This window comes from Saccostrea cucullata, unplaced genomic scaffold, assembly GCF_032062105.1.
Source record: "Saccostrea cucullata isolate Sc308-1 unplaced genomic scaffold, CSIRO_AGI_Scuc_v1 ctg1187, whole genome shotgun sequence".
Lineage (NCBI taxonomy): Eukaryota > Metazoa > Mollusca > Bivalvia > Ostreida > Ostreidae > Saccostrea > Saccostrea cuccullata.
The window spans coordinates 43,869-61,073 of NW_026926000.1; the positions used below are offsets into that span (position 1 = coordinate 43,869).

At 34.1% G+C, this 17,205-nt stretch overlaps 1 protein-coding gene across 4 annotated transcripts in view; it reads left to right on the plus strand.

Moving 5' to 3' along the window:
- LOC134270364 (interference hedgehog-like) overlaps window positions 1-15,273 on the plus strand; it is a 56,017-nt gene extending 40,744 nt beyond the window's left edge. For all 4 annotated transcript variants that reach the window (XM_062752606.1, XM_062752604.1, XM_062752607.1 and 1 more), the window contains exons 5-17: window positions 710-865; window positions 5,368-5,538; window positions 6,093-6,203; window positions 6,448-6,603; window positions 7,963-8,127; window positions 9,151-9,309; window positions 9,595-9,807; window positions 10,159-10,349; window positions 10,676-10,898; window positions 11,109-11,363; window positions 11,706-11,932; window positions 12,146-12,596; window positions 12,969-15,273. In XM_062752606.1, coding sequence (XP_062608590.1) covers window positions 710-865; window positions 5,368-5,538; window positions 6,093-6,203; window positions 6,448-6,603; window positions 7,963-8,127; window positions 9,151-9,309; window positions 9,595-9,807; window positions 10,159-10,349; window positions 10,676-10,898; window positions 11,109-11,363; window positions 11,706-11,932; window positions 12,146-12,596; window positions 12,969-13,105 — 2,615 coding nt within the window. In that variant the 3' untranslated portion in view covers window positions 13,106-15,273. The remainder of the gene's footprint in view (window positions 1-709; window positions 866-5,367; window positions 5,539-6,092; window positions 6,204-6,447; window positions 6,604-7,962; window positions 8,128-9,150; window positions 9,310-9,594; window positions 9,808-10,158; window positions 10,350-10,675; window positions 10,899-11,108; window positions 11,364-11,705; window positions 11,933-12,145; window positions 12,597-12,968) is intronic.
- Window positions 15,274-17,205: the final 1,932 nt, after the last annotated feature.

Genomic DNA, 17,205 nt, shown 5'->3' on the forward strand with positions numbered 1-17,205 from the left:
TGATACAGGAGAGTCAGCTAAAATAATATTTGATTTTATTCAACTTAAAAGCTCAATGCCATCTGATAAGGAAAACACTGATGTCTTATCTTTACAGTATTTACTTTAAAGATTGAAATCTAATATATAAATATTGATGGCAGATAAAAAAGATGATTTTTAAACATGTTATTTGTCAACCTGCAAACATGGCATTTTCATGTTAAGTACTATTTACTTAAAATATTTCTGTGAAATGTGCACTTATGGAAGCTAGGGTCAAGGGTATATAAAAGGTTGGAAATTCAATTGAAAAAGGGATGGAAGATAATTTTAAAAATCAATTTTAGCTCATTATAAGCAAAATCTAAAATGAAAAATTTATCTTACGAAATGGAATAAAATCTGAATATTTTTTCTTAGCATCAAAACACATGGAATTTTATGAAGCAACTTGTTTTTGGAGAAAAATATTTTCTCAAAATTCTAGGATCTAAATGTGTAAATCTTGCTCTGCATCATGTATCATGTACAAAGTATTGTTGAATATCATCATGTTAGATACATGTACCCTATAATGTGTTAAGAAAATATGTGTAACTTGGTGTTAGTAGAAGATAGGTCAAGCAATGGTACAAATTTATAAAAACAATATCTAAGTGACAACATCTTCCTCTTCTGTCTTGTTTACAAGAATTCCTCAGATGATATTTTTGGCTTCTTTTTTCAGGGAGGTTCCAGGTCTTTGCTGATGGAAGTATGATGATTCGTAACGCCAGTCTGGGGGATGCTGGTCAATATCGGTGTGTGGCAGTCAACCCAGTGACCCTCAGGAATCGGACAGCTAACCATGTAGTTCATCTCACAGTCCTGCAATCCGCTCAGGGTAAATATTCACTCCCGCTTTGTTAATGTGTATTTACAGACTTTGTATACAAGCTTCAAATGGCTAACCGTTTGAATGGTGAGAAATGACTTCTCTGTCGAGTTCCTAGTTGATAAATTCAGGTTCAAACTGACCAGATCTTTTTGAAGGCAGGATGTAGAAATATACAGGATTTTGAAGGTGGAAACAGAAAATATGTTGAATTCTAGCACATAATTTTGTTCCCTTAAGTTATATTTCGAAGAGCGATATTTAAAATGAAATATTTTTTGCTAGAATATGAATATAAATTCATTTGAATGAAGCTCATACCAACTTAGTAGAGAAAAAAATTAGAACACTTTTACAGTATTTCTTATAGGCATTCAAAATATTTTTTTTGACCAAATTGTACTTGTAATCCTAACTTATTATGAACAAATCAATTTCTAATTGAATTATTTAATATGCTGGAATAAAAAGATTAAATTATGTATGCATAGTTTCATTTGAGTAAAACAAAATGCATTTGTCCCAAAACAGTTGCTGAATTGCAATGATAAGTCAGCATTTGAATCCTTAATTAGTTTTTTTATCAGCCATGGACAAATCGCTTTGTACCTGAATTATAATTACCTACATACCGGAATAACAAGTTTAAATTAAGTATAAATAGATTCTTTAGAGTAACACAAAAATGCATTTGTCCTGAAAAAGTTTTCAGCACAATGGAGATTCATCAGATGAAATTTTTTTTTTTGCCAATTAATTCTGAACAGACAATATGATGTGCCTTCAGAAGACATTTACAGATGTTCACAGCTACTTGGCATTTAAAGCAACACCTGGAGAACTATATGAAATTGACCTTCATAAGTTACCTAACAGCCACTTCAACGCTAAAAAGAAGTGCAAAGGGAGAGAAGCCTTTGATAAATTTTTGTGAATGAAGACTGGTATTTTTAAGAGCCCATAAAAGTCCATCTCCCAGTGTGATTATGAGGAATGGGGTTGTCCTGGTTTTTGAAAAATATGTTGATTTTTGCTTTTATGGCTTCTGGTTTTGAACACAACATGTGACATGCTTACATTTTGTACATGGAGCAGGGGAAACCAGGGAATGGTTTGAGAGTTTCCATATTGTGGAATTGTACATTTCCACATTACGAGTTTTCACACCTGTAGTCTTGCATGAAAAGTTCATAAATATTTATGCGTGCCTTCATAATGAAGTTTTTTGGGGCTGTAAACAGCAATTCGTTTTAGTCTTAACCTTACTGTTGATAAGTAGGCTTTTATAAAGTGTAGGGTGTTTAATTCATGTCACAATATGAAAAAGAAATTTAACTTTAATTTGGCACTTTTAGCAGTAGGAGTAGGTATGGGTCAAGTTTCTAAAAGCAGGGATGAAGGGGTGGGGTGTCTTGTTTATGTGTATGTAAGCAATGTAAAATAAATGTGCAAATATCCATGTTTCCTGGTGTTGCAACATATGTATGTAAAGAATGATAATTAATACTGATGATGGAGGAAAGAGAAGAAAATTTGTGATATGTTTTCACTTACGGCATAGAATGCGGCTTCCTGCAGATAACTAGTTGCCCTTTGCTGCGTAAAGATAAGCTTTCTTTATTACCTAATCTGCAATTTCATTAGCCAGCCAGCGGATCAGATGCTTTTTTCACCCAAAGCTAATGCTGGAAAAAAATTAATTTATTGACAAATCAGTTATTTGCCAGTCGTTGCCAATGAAAATAATATGAAGCAAAAGAAAAAAACGAGGTGGAGAAAAATATGATTGCATTATGTAGCGATCCCGATCTAAATGTTCTCTGCTTGTTGCTTTGTTGGCTCCAGCGTGATCCGTTTTCTATTTTAGATCACATTTCTGCTTCTTAATGGGTCTAGGGCACATTCTGGGAGAACAAGCTATCTCTTTGTTCCCGGGGCCTCCTACTCCAAAAGTGATTTATGAATTATTCTTTCTTTTCTATCATCAGGGAATGGGAGAAAAAACATGCAAGACACATTAAAGCGGGGTTCCCTACAGGGTGTTTTATATTTGATAGGGGGGCTAGGTTTTCTTCTTAACCAACATATTTTTGACACATTTCATTTATTACTTGAAAGGAGGGAGTGTGAGAGACAGTGTTATGAATCACTCTTAAAAAAAAAGTTGTGGTTTAGGATTTCATATAGCTTACCATGGGCCTTTATGCTGGTCTAGTTTAAATGAGTGATTGGAGCGAACTTTTCAGTATTAATTGAAAATGCTGTGCATCATTTATAAGATATAAAGTGGGGAGTTGAATTGGGTACATGGACATTTGCTGGGTGTAGGTTGGAGCAATAAGTCACCAGTTTACTTTATTAGTTCAGACTCGCAAATTCTGGAAAGGGTCATTTAAGTTGAATAACCTGTTGCAGGAAAATCAAGTTGAAAGCAGTAATTATGTTGTTGGCACAGGATAAATTGATTTAGCTTAGAAGGGAAACTTTTGATAAGTTTACAACCCAAAAGATTAGGTTTGTGAGGAAAATACTAGCTGGTTCGCACATCAACTGATGAAAGATGGATGTACTTTTTTCAGAATTAGATTTAAAGAAAAAAGGAGCCCAAATCAAATTAAGCCCAACTTTTAAAATTTATTTATTAACAAGGTAACGAGTAGAAAGATATCACTTGAAAAGAAACACCAGATGAAACAGATGCAAATTATCCGACTGACGGTTAGGAGTTCAGAGTTATGGGCCTTGGTAAGGCAGTGAATCATTTTCTTTTGAACAGAATATTTTTGTTTTATAATAAAACATGTATAACAAAGAGGTTCTTATTTTTCTTTTTTGTAATGTAGATGTTATCATCCTTCAGTACTGGTTTGATGTATCTGTACAATTCTCCCAGTAACTAGGAGACTTAGACAATAGGCGATTGCCTCGGGAGTTCAATTTTCCCATCTATCTTCAGAAGGTTGGCAGCCTTTTGCCTATTTTCCTTAGCCTTTTTAATTAAAAGTTTACCAGCCATTGCAGAAAAAAGGGGGGCCAGGGTAAGGGGGCAGGAAAATTTTCATTGTAACAAGAAGACAACATCATGCGTAGAAAGGTGTAATTTAGAAACAAGGCAGATTTTTTGAATTTTTTTTCAGATTTTTTATCGAGGCGAGACAGCTGTTTAATCCATCATGTACTACAATAAATTCTACCTGTTGACCTAAGCGGCAGTGTATGCTGCACAGATTAGGGTGTTTATATCCTCCGATGTTTAAATCTTACAAGTTTCTTTGATTTTGCCGCTACTGATCTTGTACGCTTTGTTACAAAACTGGAAAGTTAGGATAAACTGTGAACAAGAAAATTCCTAATCGTTTCTTTTTGCCTTGCTTTTCAAACACAGAGCCTTTCATTTGCAGACGTCAAAAGAATAAAGAAAGAAAAATATGGCTCAGGTGCTTGCCAATATGGGCAATACATCATCTAGTTTCCGAGATTGTTCCAACAACAGAATTTCAGAGCTTTGACAAGTGAAAATTTATTAAGATTCAAAAAAAGCAAAATGACCTTTTTTTGAGCGACATGAATCTGTGTGAACACCTGGTGTCCCCACCCTATCCTGTCAGAACCTGATAGCGTGTACTGTCACCCATTGTCCAGCCTGGTCCACACAGATTTGTCAGAAACATCCTCTTGTCTTGTCTTGTTTACCTTAAATATACATTTCCATGTCAAGAGTTTGTGGCAAGTGAATGAAGTTGGTGTGACCTGAACAGAAATGAGAGATTTATCCACATTTTGTTTGACATGAGCCCTAAGGGTTCCAATCTCTTCTCTTTAATTTGCTGGTAAAGGATTTTTGGTGCAAGGAATCTAAATAATGTTGACATTCCTATGACTTTTTTCCTGAGACAAATACCACCCTTATTTTATGCTGATGTGGTAGATGAATTAATTACCTCCCCTACAGAGCAATTGATTGCTTGAAACCTTTATATGCCAGCATCAATTGTTTTACTGAATCTGTTTTAATTAAATTGTCAGGGTGATTTGTTAGGGTAATTATTACAATTGATCAGCATCACTGTGGGGTCTTTGAAACATTGACTACAGTTAGAGAGTCGGAGGTAATTTGGCTTGTCACTCCAGTGTGGGTAATGGATGGTCACAATTTGGTGCAAGCTTCTGCCAGACCAAGAATGCTGTGATAGATGGAGGACGTCTGCAACCCGCAATTTCTCAACTTTTCTGTGAAACGCTGATGTCTTGCCAAGAGCAAGAAAGGGGAAAAAAAGTTTTCTGTAAAAAAAAAAATATTTATGACATTTCACCATGCCTTTTGAAATTTAAGCAGATACAATTGAAAATTTATGGATGAAAATCGTGCAGATAAGGCATGTTTATAGAGTCTAGATGATTAGATTTACTCTACTGCCCCCAGAGATCATTGTTACAACACATTGCAAAATCTGTTAAAGTTAGGCAGGAAAATATTACGTTACTGTATTTAACGACTTTTTTTTTTGTAGTTGAACCACTAGAGAAGCAGCCTGCCATTATTTTATCCTCTACCACCATCAAAGCTGGCAAGGGAGAAGATACAGAGTTAGAGTGTGCCGCGGATGGCTCCCCACCACCAAACATCACGTGGGACCGCTATGGTGGTCGCCTGGCTCCAGACAGACACACCGTACAAAATGGTAATCAGTGGTAGAATGGTTTTATTGAATCTGTAGTTTTAAGAATCTGAGACCCATTATAGTTTTGGAGCAGTTGCCAGGCAGCAAAATGGTGTCCAAACACACACTCCCACCTCAAAATTAAAATTGCATCCTACATGCCTGATTGTGTTCAATGTATACCCAAGCAGCTGTAAGTTATGACACATATTGTGTAGTGTCAATCTATCAAGTAGGAATGTTTACTTGACTAAATGTTGGCAGAAGCTATTGTCTGGAATGAAAGATTGATGTTATTCTATCAATTCTCAGATGTTTATGCATATACATATGTCTCAAATGTATTTATTTACATTCTCTCTCTCTCTCTCTCTCTCTCTCTCTCTCTCTCTCTCTCTCTCTCTCTCTCTCTCTCTCTCTCTCTCTCTCTCTCTCTCTCTCTCTCTCTCTCTCTCTCTCTATAGTAAGAGTCCTCAAAAAAAGTTTGAAAATGTTTTTGATGATAATGTGTTGTAAAAATATGCTGAAATATTCAGGAAAAAGAGAAAATAATTTCTTCATTAATTCTATTCTAGGAAACCTGCATATCTTTAATTTAACACAAGCTGATGAAGGGACCTATCTGTGTAGAGCCAGTAATGGGGTGGGGACAGTACAGGTCAAGGCCATGGAGCTAAATGTAGAAGGTCAGTAATTATCAGAAAAGTAATTCAAAGTATATTAGTTTCTGGCTTTAGCCTACTTTTATGTTCACCAGATGTCAAAGCCTCTGATTCTGTTTTCTTTTTGATTTATTTTTATGAAACGAATGTGCCATTTCATTGTTTTATTAGAAAAACAAATATTGGAATAAAGTGGCGTACGTCAGTGATATATGTTCTCTTGCTCTAATTCAATTGTTTAAATCAGTATTTTACCTTTATTCTGTAGAGCCCCCTTCAGTGACAGCCAAAACTTCCAACACTGCAGTCAATGCTGGGGAGTCGGTCCATCTGGTATGCGAGGTCAAGGGTGAACCAGTGCCAGAGGTCATCTGGTACCATAATGCAGTTCCTGTAACAGATCTGCTGAAAGCAGAAAATGGAGGTAGGACTTGTATAATATTTTATTCATTATATATAGTATAAAATTTATACTTAATTTTAATATATTTTAACTTATTTTTACTTTGTTATATTTAATATAATTAAGTAAGTGTACAATCTTGCAGATTATATAACTCATACTTTTTCATGTTCCATATTTCCAAAATTGATTCCTTTTTAAAATAATTTCAAGTAAAAGGTGTGCATTACTATATTACTCAGGAATGGCTAGAACAATTGATATTTTAAAAGATCATTTAAAACAATTTTATGTTTTTCAATTCACTGGCAAACATTAGACAGCTAATTGCAACAGAAATGAAAGGGTTTACAATGTAAAGGAAATGTCAGGCTTTTGTGCTGCTTAACAATTTCTTGTATTGAATTCCATTTCTCTTTATCAAATGACTTTGATACCTGGCAAGTTTTAAACAAATACTTGACTTTTAAGAATGAAAGCAGCTCTTTGGAAATAGATCTGAAATGTTATCTTGTCAAAGGTGTGTACAAATCCCTTTGAAAATAAGATAGACAGGCTTTGGGAAAGGCAACTTATGTTACAATATGAACAATAGCAGGAAGTCTATATTTGTTATTAAACTTTTTTTGAAGTTTTTTTTTTTTGGGTTATTCAAAGCACATGCAGGCACCAATTCTCTTGAATAGAATGCTTAGTATTGATTTACCATTTCTTATTAAATGTCATTTTTACAAAGAACTTAAATTGATATTGATAAAATTGTCTTACATGGTCTTACACTCTAAAAGACATTTAAATTAAACACAGTCCATATGCCTGTTTACACATAAAATTGTTAGATTTTTAGCATTTTTTTCCCAATTTCCCTTTTTCTTTTAAAAAAAATAATAATACAATTGTATCACATTGTACTTGCAGATAAAATATATTACCTAAATATTTTAATTTTTTACGTAACAGTTTTTGTCCATTTGTATATTCAATTTTAAAGTTTAAATAAGGTAACTGAAAATAGGTCTTAAGGAAAAAATGTAATTTTTTAAGTGGATTTGGAATATAATAAATCCAGATTTGATATTTTCAATGTTTTATATTTAAATTCAAGAGATGTAATACAGGCCATGTCTGTTCAGTGATATTTGAAGTAACGAGAATAAAAAACATGTGTAACTATTATTATTTTGAAGTTCCTCAGAGACTTTGAGTGAAACAATGTTCTGTAATAATTTATTTCCAATATAGATACTGTCAATTTAGAAAATTTGTTATTTTAAATTCTGTGACCTTTGCTTTCTGTTCAGAAAGATGAAAAAAATGCTTTTTTCAATGCTGTTTTCAGATTTCAGGAAGATTTATTAATGTTTTAAATCTCTTTTTCAGTGACCACCTATAGTATTAAGAGTATTCGGAAATCTGAAGGTGGAATCTACCAATGCATGTCTAGTAATGAAGCAGGAATGGCTTACTCTGCCATTGAAGTGAAGGTCAAAGGTCAATTAGCCAGCGAGAACGAAGTACCTGATAACATTGGAAAAATTGCATCAGGTATTTGTTCAATTTATTTTTATGCGCCCTGATCGATAGATCCTGGGCGTATATTGTTTTTGTCCTGTCTGTTTGTCTGTTTGTCTGTTTATCTGTTTGTCTGTTTGTCTGTTTGTTTTTCTGTCTGTTGTCAACTTTAACCTTCACCATAACTTTTGAACCATAAGAGATACAGACTTCATATTTAGTATGCATACTCCACTAATTAAGTCCTTTCAAGTGACATCAAGGTCAATGACCTTCTGACCTTGGCTGTGACCTATATGCTAAAAATAGTTTTTTCCACTGTTTGTCATAACTTTTGAACCATGGGAGATGGGGACTTCTTATTTGGTATACTTACTCGATTAATAAAGTCCTTTCAAATGACATCAATGTCAATGACCTTGTACCTTGACTGTGACCTATATGCTAAAATAGTTTTTTCCACTGTTTGTCATAACTTTTGAACCATAGGAGATAGGGACTTCATATTTGGTATACTTACTCCATTAATAAAGTCCTTTCAAATGACATCAAGGTCAATGACCTTGTGACCTTGACTGTGACCCATATGCTAGAAAAAGCATTTTACACTTTTCCATAACTTTTGAACCGTAGGAGATAGGAAATTCATATTTGGTATGCATACTCCACCGATTAAGTTCTTTCAAACAACACCAAGGTCAATGACCTTGTGACCTTGCCTGTGACAAATATGCTAAAAATAGACTTTTTGAACTTTGTTGCCGCCGGGCGCATAGTGTTTCACAAACACATCTTGTTTAATTAGAGAAAATGAGTTTTGGTCAAGCAAAGCCTAAGGTGGTACTCTTGAAGAAATTCTGGATTGCTTGTGCCACGAGGGTTTGTATATCAGGTGTTGATCACAACAACTTGCACAACACACGTAAATAGGACATTACCATTAATTGAGCTGGTCTGAAAAATTACAGCACATTTTTCCGCATATTTTCAAAATATTGAATGCATATCAAATGAAATAAATCAAATTCACACCCATTGTGTTCCCTTGTTTTTCAGGCGGTGTCATTTCTGGTGGTGTTGATACTAGTCCCAAAATGTCTAGGAATGGAAACAGGAGGAGGAAGAAGGGGAAGAGAAAGAGGAAGAGAAAGAAGGGTGGAAGGAGAAATAATAGAAACCGAAATAAAGGGAGGCCCTCAAATGATGGACCCACAGGTAAGACACAGACTGGTATAGAAATATTGTCTGTCCTAAGTACAGTCAAATCTTGTTCTTTTGAACTTAAATAGACCCAGAAAAAACCTTCAAAATATCCAAGGATTCAAGATATTTAGGGAAGAAGATTTGTAGAATATGTGGTTTGGACTCGATATAACTTTGACACAATTATTTTCAAGATATCAGTGTTTGAGATACTGAATTTCAACTGTGCACGTATTAGTGTATCTATGTCTGTCTGTTTGTAATAACTGCACCTTTGAACATTTTACTCCTCTTCAGTTAAACTGGTCCCTCCCAGTGCCCCTGACGTGGTTCAGCTGTCTGACACCTCTGTGAAGCTGAACTGGACGGTCCCTGAGAACGATGGCCTGTCAATCACTTTCTTTCGAATCCAATACAGGGCCATCAAGCCAAAGAAAACTCAGTGGAAGACAGAGGATACAGATGTCAGGGGAGATCAGAGGATGTATGAACTGATACATCTCAAACAAGGTTAGTTTTTGATAAAGGGAACCTTTTGATCTGTGATGTGTGTAAATATGTGTCAATATTCATCAAATGTTGATTTAAAAAAGAAAACCTTGAATAAAAAAAATCAGCATTGTTTACATATTCTTGGAAACCTCTTTTTTTGTTCAATATGCAGAGACATAATTTGAATTTCTAATTCACAAATCATTTATATGAGGTATATTATGTAAACTTTTCATTGAATTAATTTTCAGTATTAAAGAAAGAAATTGAAAAAGCAAGTGTAAATGGAGTTGCAATTTGATGAAAGTACCAGAAGTGTAATTTATGCTGAAACAATCAATGTTAACTTTTTTCCTAAATATTTTTCAGAAGGCACATACAAATTTCGAGTAGCAGCTGTGTACTCCAATAATGACAACAAACATGGACCCACATCAAAGAAGTTCACCCTGAAGACGGCCCCTTACTCCGAGCCCCAGGCCCCTGAGGGAGCCCCGGTCATCGTAGAGGTCAAAGCAGTGGAGTACCAGAAAATACACGGGCTCAACGTCAAATGGAATGTAAGTCAGATTACACCGTGTCCTTGATTAAACAGCCAAGTCTGAGGGACAGAAAAAGGGAATTCTTTGTAGCAAGGATATATATAACATATACTAATGGAATGGGCGACTTCTTCTCATTGGCCCAAACATAAAACACAACACTACAAGTTTTTCAAACTTTCATTTTCTCCTGTAAATAAAATTCTTTTGATTAAATATTATGGATTTAAAATTTTTTAAAGCTATACATTGTAAAATAATTTAAATAAACCTTTTTCATGCAATATTTCTGAAGGAATAATGATACAACAATTTTCTGGTAGTGAATTTTTCTCTTTGTTTAGTATGTGCCAAAGAAAAAATCCCCAATCGAAGGCTTCACACTTCACTACAAAGAATATGGTGCCAAAAGCAATTTCACCTCCCTACCATTATTGGAATCTACAATTAGGTCATACATGATCAAAGATCTCAAACCTGCCACAGAGTACACCATTAAAATCCAGAGTTTCAACACGGCAGGTTTTAGTGATCTCAGTAATGAAGTGGTCATGAGAACAAAGGGAGGTAAGTCAGATCTTCATTTCCAATAGTACAGTAAAACAGGCTTAATATTTAAAATAACAAAGTTCCAGGGATGATCAATTTTGCTTTTACTATAAGGATGTTTTTTTACTGCGTGTAGAAATTTTTTTAAAAGAATGATATGTTCTGTAGAAGTTTGGAACATATTCTCAACATCTCCATTTTGTGATGACATTTTCTTTGACTTTTCAGGTGTTCCCTTCCAGCCACCAGCTGGGAACAATGGCCGCCCCATCTCAAACATAGATAACGACTGGCCCTCTCCTGCCCCACCCACTCCATCTCGACCGAGTTCGAACGCCAAAGAGCAGGAGAGAAATAACACTCAGTCGAGCAGTGAGATGTTGTACATGGTACTGGGGATTGTCCTGGGAGTCATGATGCTGTTCCTCATCATCTTCATGTTTATGTGTTGGTGGAAACAGAGGCAGCAGAGGAGGAGGATGGGTAATTAGGGGGGGAGAACATCTTACTATACATCACTTTATTTGTATACATACACCTTAGTTTCGCATATTTATGTGAGATGGTCTGCTTGCAAAATTACGATTCTTGCATGTATTTTTATTATCATAAGATATCAGTAGCAAAATTCAAAACTTGCGAAAATCTTGTCTTGCCCATTAAAACCAAATAATTATATTGCAAAAATTAGATGTCACAAATATTTGGTGTTCTATTGTATATCAGTTCATAAATGTTAAAAAAAAATTTTTTTTTCCTTTCTTCTTAGACATATTTTGGTAGAGGTTCTTTTTTTTTTTTAAACCATGAGTCTGTGTGTTGCAGATGCTATGAATGATGCAGTGTGTCAGAAATTCCAGGACTCTTCACAGAGAATCTACGCAGATAGTCTACACAAAAAATATCCCAATGGAGGGGGGTTTGGGTGTAACGGAGTAAACGGGTCTATCCCTAATGGGCATGCAGGGAATGCCTACACCAGAATGAACATTAGTGTTAATCCATTGTCTGATATTGATGTCGCCAACCATAACCGTGGATCAAATTATCAGGTTTATATGCTTTTAATTTAAAACTTAAATGCAGGAATTTTAACTTAAAGATGGTATAAATGCAAATAAATTCCTAAAAATTTATGCATCACAGTTTTAATTTCTGTGTATGTTTGAATAGTTCTTGTTCATTATCATATAAAAAGTAACTTTAATCATGCTCAAATTTTTTTTTCTTTTCAAATAAATAAGTTTTGGAATTTTGTATTGTAGACATCTACGTTTGTGCCTAACGGCAGTGTACCAAGTCATTATAACGAAAGTGATAACAACTTTAACAAAATAAACCGCAGTATGGACGGTTCAGTACATAGTACTTCTCATCATAGCCAGCAGTGTATAGAGACTTTAGACTCCATGGGAGGGGGCGAGGCACCGGCCTGTCCCCCCTCTCCACATTCATGTCATGTGCCAACAGGATTTAATAGTGATTTCAATTCAGACTCTCCGCAGGAAGGTTATTCACATGGTGGACGGGATCCCCACTTGAGAATTTCTTCCCCCCATGGGGGCAGTAGGGACGTAGGAGTGCATTATTCATGTGACAGTTTGACAAGTGAAGGTGGTGCTAATTCTGGGAAGCCCAAACGACGGAGAAAACGGGCCTCAAGTCGGGATCACGGAATGCGGGATCAGGCCACCAATACAGATCTTAGTAGCAATGGTGGGTAAACTGTGAAATTTGTTTCCTTTTTAGCAATTACAATGTCCTATATATTTTCCTCTCTGAAGATGATAGATTCAGATTTACTAGGAAATAACATCTTTTTCCCCACATACTTGATGGTGTGAAAAGTAGGTTGTGACCTAATTCCTCAGTCCTGTTTTTGCACCAGCTTCTACCGATATTGGATTGAAAAATAATAGAGAGAAAATAATGGTATTTTTCCTGGTTTTCAATTTAGGTCAAGTCCTTAATTTCAAATTATGATATTAGCACATTTTGTAAAACGATTTATTTTAAATCTTTATGCACCTTTACAATGGAAAAAAAATCAAGCTGCATTTAAATTTTATGCTTTCTTTTTAATTTCAGAGGGAACTATAGAGTTCACTTCATATGACAGAACATTAAGTTCCTCTCAGATTTCTGGTCAGAATTCATTTCAACCTCAGACTTTAAACTCCTCTTCTCCAAACTCACAGTTAACGCAATCAAACGAGGAACTATGACATCATGTCCAGAGAGACTCTTCGTCATTTTTCATGGAATCCAAAACCTAGGCTGAAGGAGAGAAGGTGTCGTCTGCTACGAGATGTCCCAGAATCCTCCTCAAAAATGGAGGGTAATGTTTGAGAGCATAGAGCATGTTTATTCAAAATGAGGAGAGTCGATTGAGCCACCATTTTAATTTTTTTAACGAGAATTTTTCTTTGTATTGATAAACAACACGTGGCATGATTGTTGTTTTTTATTTTGTTCTTACTCTTGTATAATAACGAGAAAGTCTTCATACCTGTGTATATTAATTAAGATTGTAATAACACAATATGATATTACCTCAGTTTTTTTTTTTTTTGTTAATTAAAAATTTCAAGAGAGCCAAAGAGGAAAGCTAGATTACCATGTGATGTTTGTTTTGAGTGACAGGAATTTGTGTAGGAGTTTGAGTGGGAGAAATTTTATGTCTAATATTGCGTGCCTTCATGAGGAATGAATGTTCCAGCAGAATGTATTTCAGCAGTTCAGTTTTTTTTCATATTTGAGGGTAAAATGTAAATGAAGAGCCAGTAAAATTAGATGTATAGGTATGAACCCATGCCCAGTGGATTTATACTATTGCTTTGATTTATTCATTTAGAAATAAGGTATTTTTAATATTCATGAGATAGTTTGACGTAAATTTACATATTCATACCATACTAAAACTGCTAATGCATTGTACGTAATAAAATAAGGTCATAGAGATTTTAAATGAAGTGTATGTGATGGTGTACTTGATTCTATATGTATATTGAGGTTTACTTGATTCTCTGAATGTGATGTACAATAATCTTCTGTTCTCTGAAGAGGGGAACAGGGGGCCATTTTTCAAGGGTAAAAAAAACAATAGAAAGATTTTCATCTTGTATACTATATGTGTCATTTTTATATGTATTTGTCCATTATGCCATTTGAAAATGACGAAATAACGAGAATTACCATATAAATCTACATTTTAATTTATAATGTTATTATGCTTTGTACCATAGTTTGTGAAGCAAAGACCAGTTACTATTCCTCATTTTCTCTTGAACATCTTTCATACAAACATGAAATCCTTTAGTGAACATGAAAGTGAACAAATTGTTCAGGACCTTTTTGTGTTAGATGTACAAGATTTTATGAATTTTGTTATAAACATGCCTTGGATGGTATTTTCCAAATAAGAAATATAAATTCATCAGATGATGATTCTGAGGAATGGGGATATTGGTCTAATGTTCTGTTTTGTTCAGTATTACATTTTCTGTACCTTTTCTTTTGTTAAATTAATTTCTTTGTGTGCCAGTTTTTAAAACTGTTGAGAAAAAGGGAGGGAAGTTTTGATAGTGAGAAATTGTTCTGGGTGAAGATAGTGTTATTGTTGATGAAGGGACAGAATTGGAAGAAAACAAAATATTTTTTTATTATATAAAATGGGTAAATATTAACATTTTAAAAATGCAATTAATAACCAATTCAAAGATAAGCCAGTATCTGGTATGATTATCTCACAATTCTTTTTTCCTTTGTGTTTCTCGTATTACTGTACAACTCTTCAGTTTATAGTCAAATGCATTGCATTGTCCCCAAATCTTATATCAAATTAACTCATTAATGAAATGTAGAGTTACAAACTGTTAATGCTTCAATGTCTGTTTTTATCAATGATCCAAGAGTTTGTGATATTGGTTTCTTGTCAATACATCATATTTCTTCCATTGCAATATTATATTACAGCAAATAAGATTTCTAACGGTCTGCCGGTCTGCTCTTAAAGGCACTGGTGTTAATTAGAGCCAGGCATGAGAAGATTGTAATCATTTTTTATTTTTTTTAAATTTTTTTTTTTATTCAAAATCTTGTATAAATGTAATTAAATTTACTTTTTAATGGCAATAATACTTGTTTTTCCAAATTGAATTAGCAATGAAAAATATGTAAGGAATGTTTTCTTAAATTATGAGATTGATTGTCAAAGAAGGTAACTTTCTTCTGATGCCTGGCTTACAATGCCAGCTGGATGTATTGTGATAAATCTGATTGTTACTGTGTGTTACTGTATGGTTGTCTTCTAAATGTTAAATATTACGGATGAATATTGTGTATGCATTGTTGAAAAATGATAAATACTCAAATAAAATGTATTAAGAATGCAGACTTTTTTTTTTTTTTACTTCATTGAGTTGCTACAGAAAACAAACTCTTCTAATATAGTTGCCATTAGTGTGGAGAGAAAATGGGCCACAACCCTAACCTGAGTAACTATGACACTTTTTGTTCATCAACCTAGTTTTTTTTTTTTCCCTTCATATTTCTATGTAAAACTTTGATTGCTCATAGCAACCCCAGCTACTCTGGAGGTCAGAATTTGAATTAACAAACAAATCTACCCTACCTATTAAAGGATGATTCCATATGAATATATGACTGAGCATGGCTTTGTTGTTCTTAAGAAAATATTTTTTCCTATGTATTCCTGTGTAAAAGTTCGATCACCCATTGTGGCCCCACCCTAATCCCCAGAGGTCATGATTTGAGTAAATCTTAGGATACTTTCACATCAATTTGTGTAATCATGGCTTTGTTGACCTTCAAGGACCTTTTCCTGTCATTTTCCTGAGTGAAACTTTGATCCATCCTTGTGGCCCACCTTTACCCCCAAGGGTCATGATGTGAACAATATTTGATTCTGCACTACCATAGGAAGATTTCATATCAAATTTAACAAATACAGTCAAACTTCGACAAGTTCTATTGTAAAACAGTCAAGCCTAATTTAATATCTCAAACTATGGGACCAAGAAAAATCTTTGAGATAAGCAAAGACTTAACTTATTGAGAATAAAATACTTGAATATTGAGCAGTTCATGTCACTTTGACATATCTATTTGAGATATTGCCTTTATAAGTGTTCAAGATACTGAACTTCAACTGTATTTATTCACTTACAAATTTTGCAGTATTTATGAAATACGGTATCTTATATAAATTTTGCAGTGTTTATGAAATACGGTCAACATTTACAGTAAAGGGTGTTTGATTTTTCTGTTGAAATTAAATTTATATAACTTTGTACAAAATACCTCAAATGAGGTAAAAACAAAACTGATTACCTATATCATGAACCAACTTGGAGTACCTGACAATTTATGTATTATTTATGCCTGACTGTATGCGTAGGTCCATTTGCTCTCCCTACAGCATAACGAGATATCGCCAATCTGGATATAAGGAACTGCCTTGATGACATTTTTATTAACCCTGTTGATGTAATGAGAGACTCGCACTGTCTATAATACATGTAATCCCTATTAAGATGTTTACTGGGGGGACTCAAATATACCTCACCCACACAATTCAAATAATATATAATCAGGTAAAATGTGATAGAAATCATGTAATACCTTGACTATAGCATTATTACCGCTCATGCACATATCTAAAATGTACAACTCCGTTTACCTGGTTTTCTTCTCTTTGTCTGACCTTACCTTATTATGATCTGAAGAGGTTACAGGGTATTAACCTTTCTTGTTTCACTTTTCCCAGGTTATATACCGATATACTTTTACTCTGAAGCAAAACAATTTTTCATGTATCTGTAACCTTTATTGTTTTACATTTCCCAGGCCAGATTATATGCATATTGGTGTACTTTTATTACATTTTTCACGCAGGAGAAAACTCTTTCTCTTCAGAAGATCTGGCAAAATTAACAGATAAGTGACAGACAATCCTGAAATTTGAATTCAATCTTAATTGGTACCTCAATGCAGTAAGAGTGATCTGCCCTTTGATATGAAATTGAATTAACAGAAATCCAGTGTTTTATTCACGGTTTGTTATAATTTAAGGGGGCCGACTTCTTTGGTTTTCATTGCGCAATATTTCACACATCATGGTAAAATGAAGCGTACTTACTGTTTTAAAACAACTTTTTTCTCTTGATTAATAAAATTAAACAAACTTAAGAAATAACAGGTTTAAAAATGTAACTACAATTTTATATAACTGATTTTTTCACCGATTTTGCAATTGATAGTTAGGTTGACGTCGTTATAGTGTGGTTTTGACGTTATGACAAAC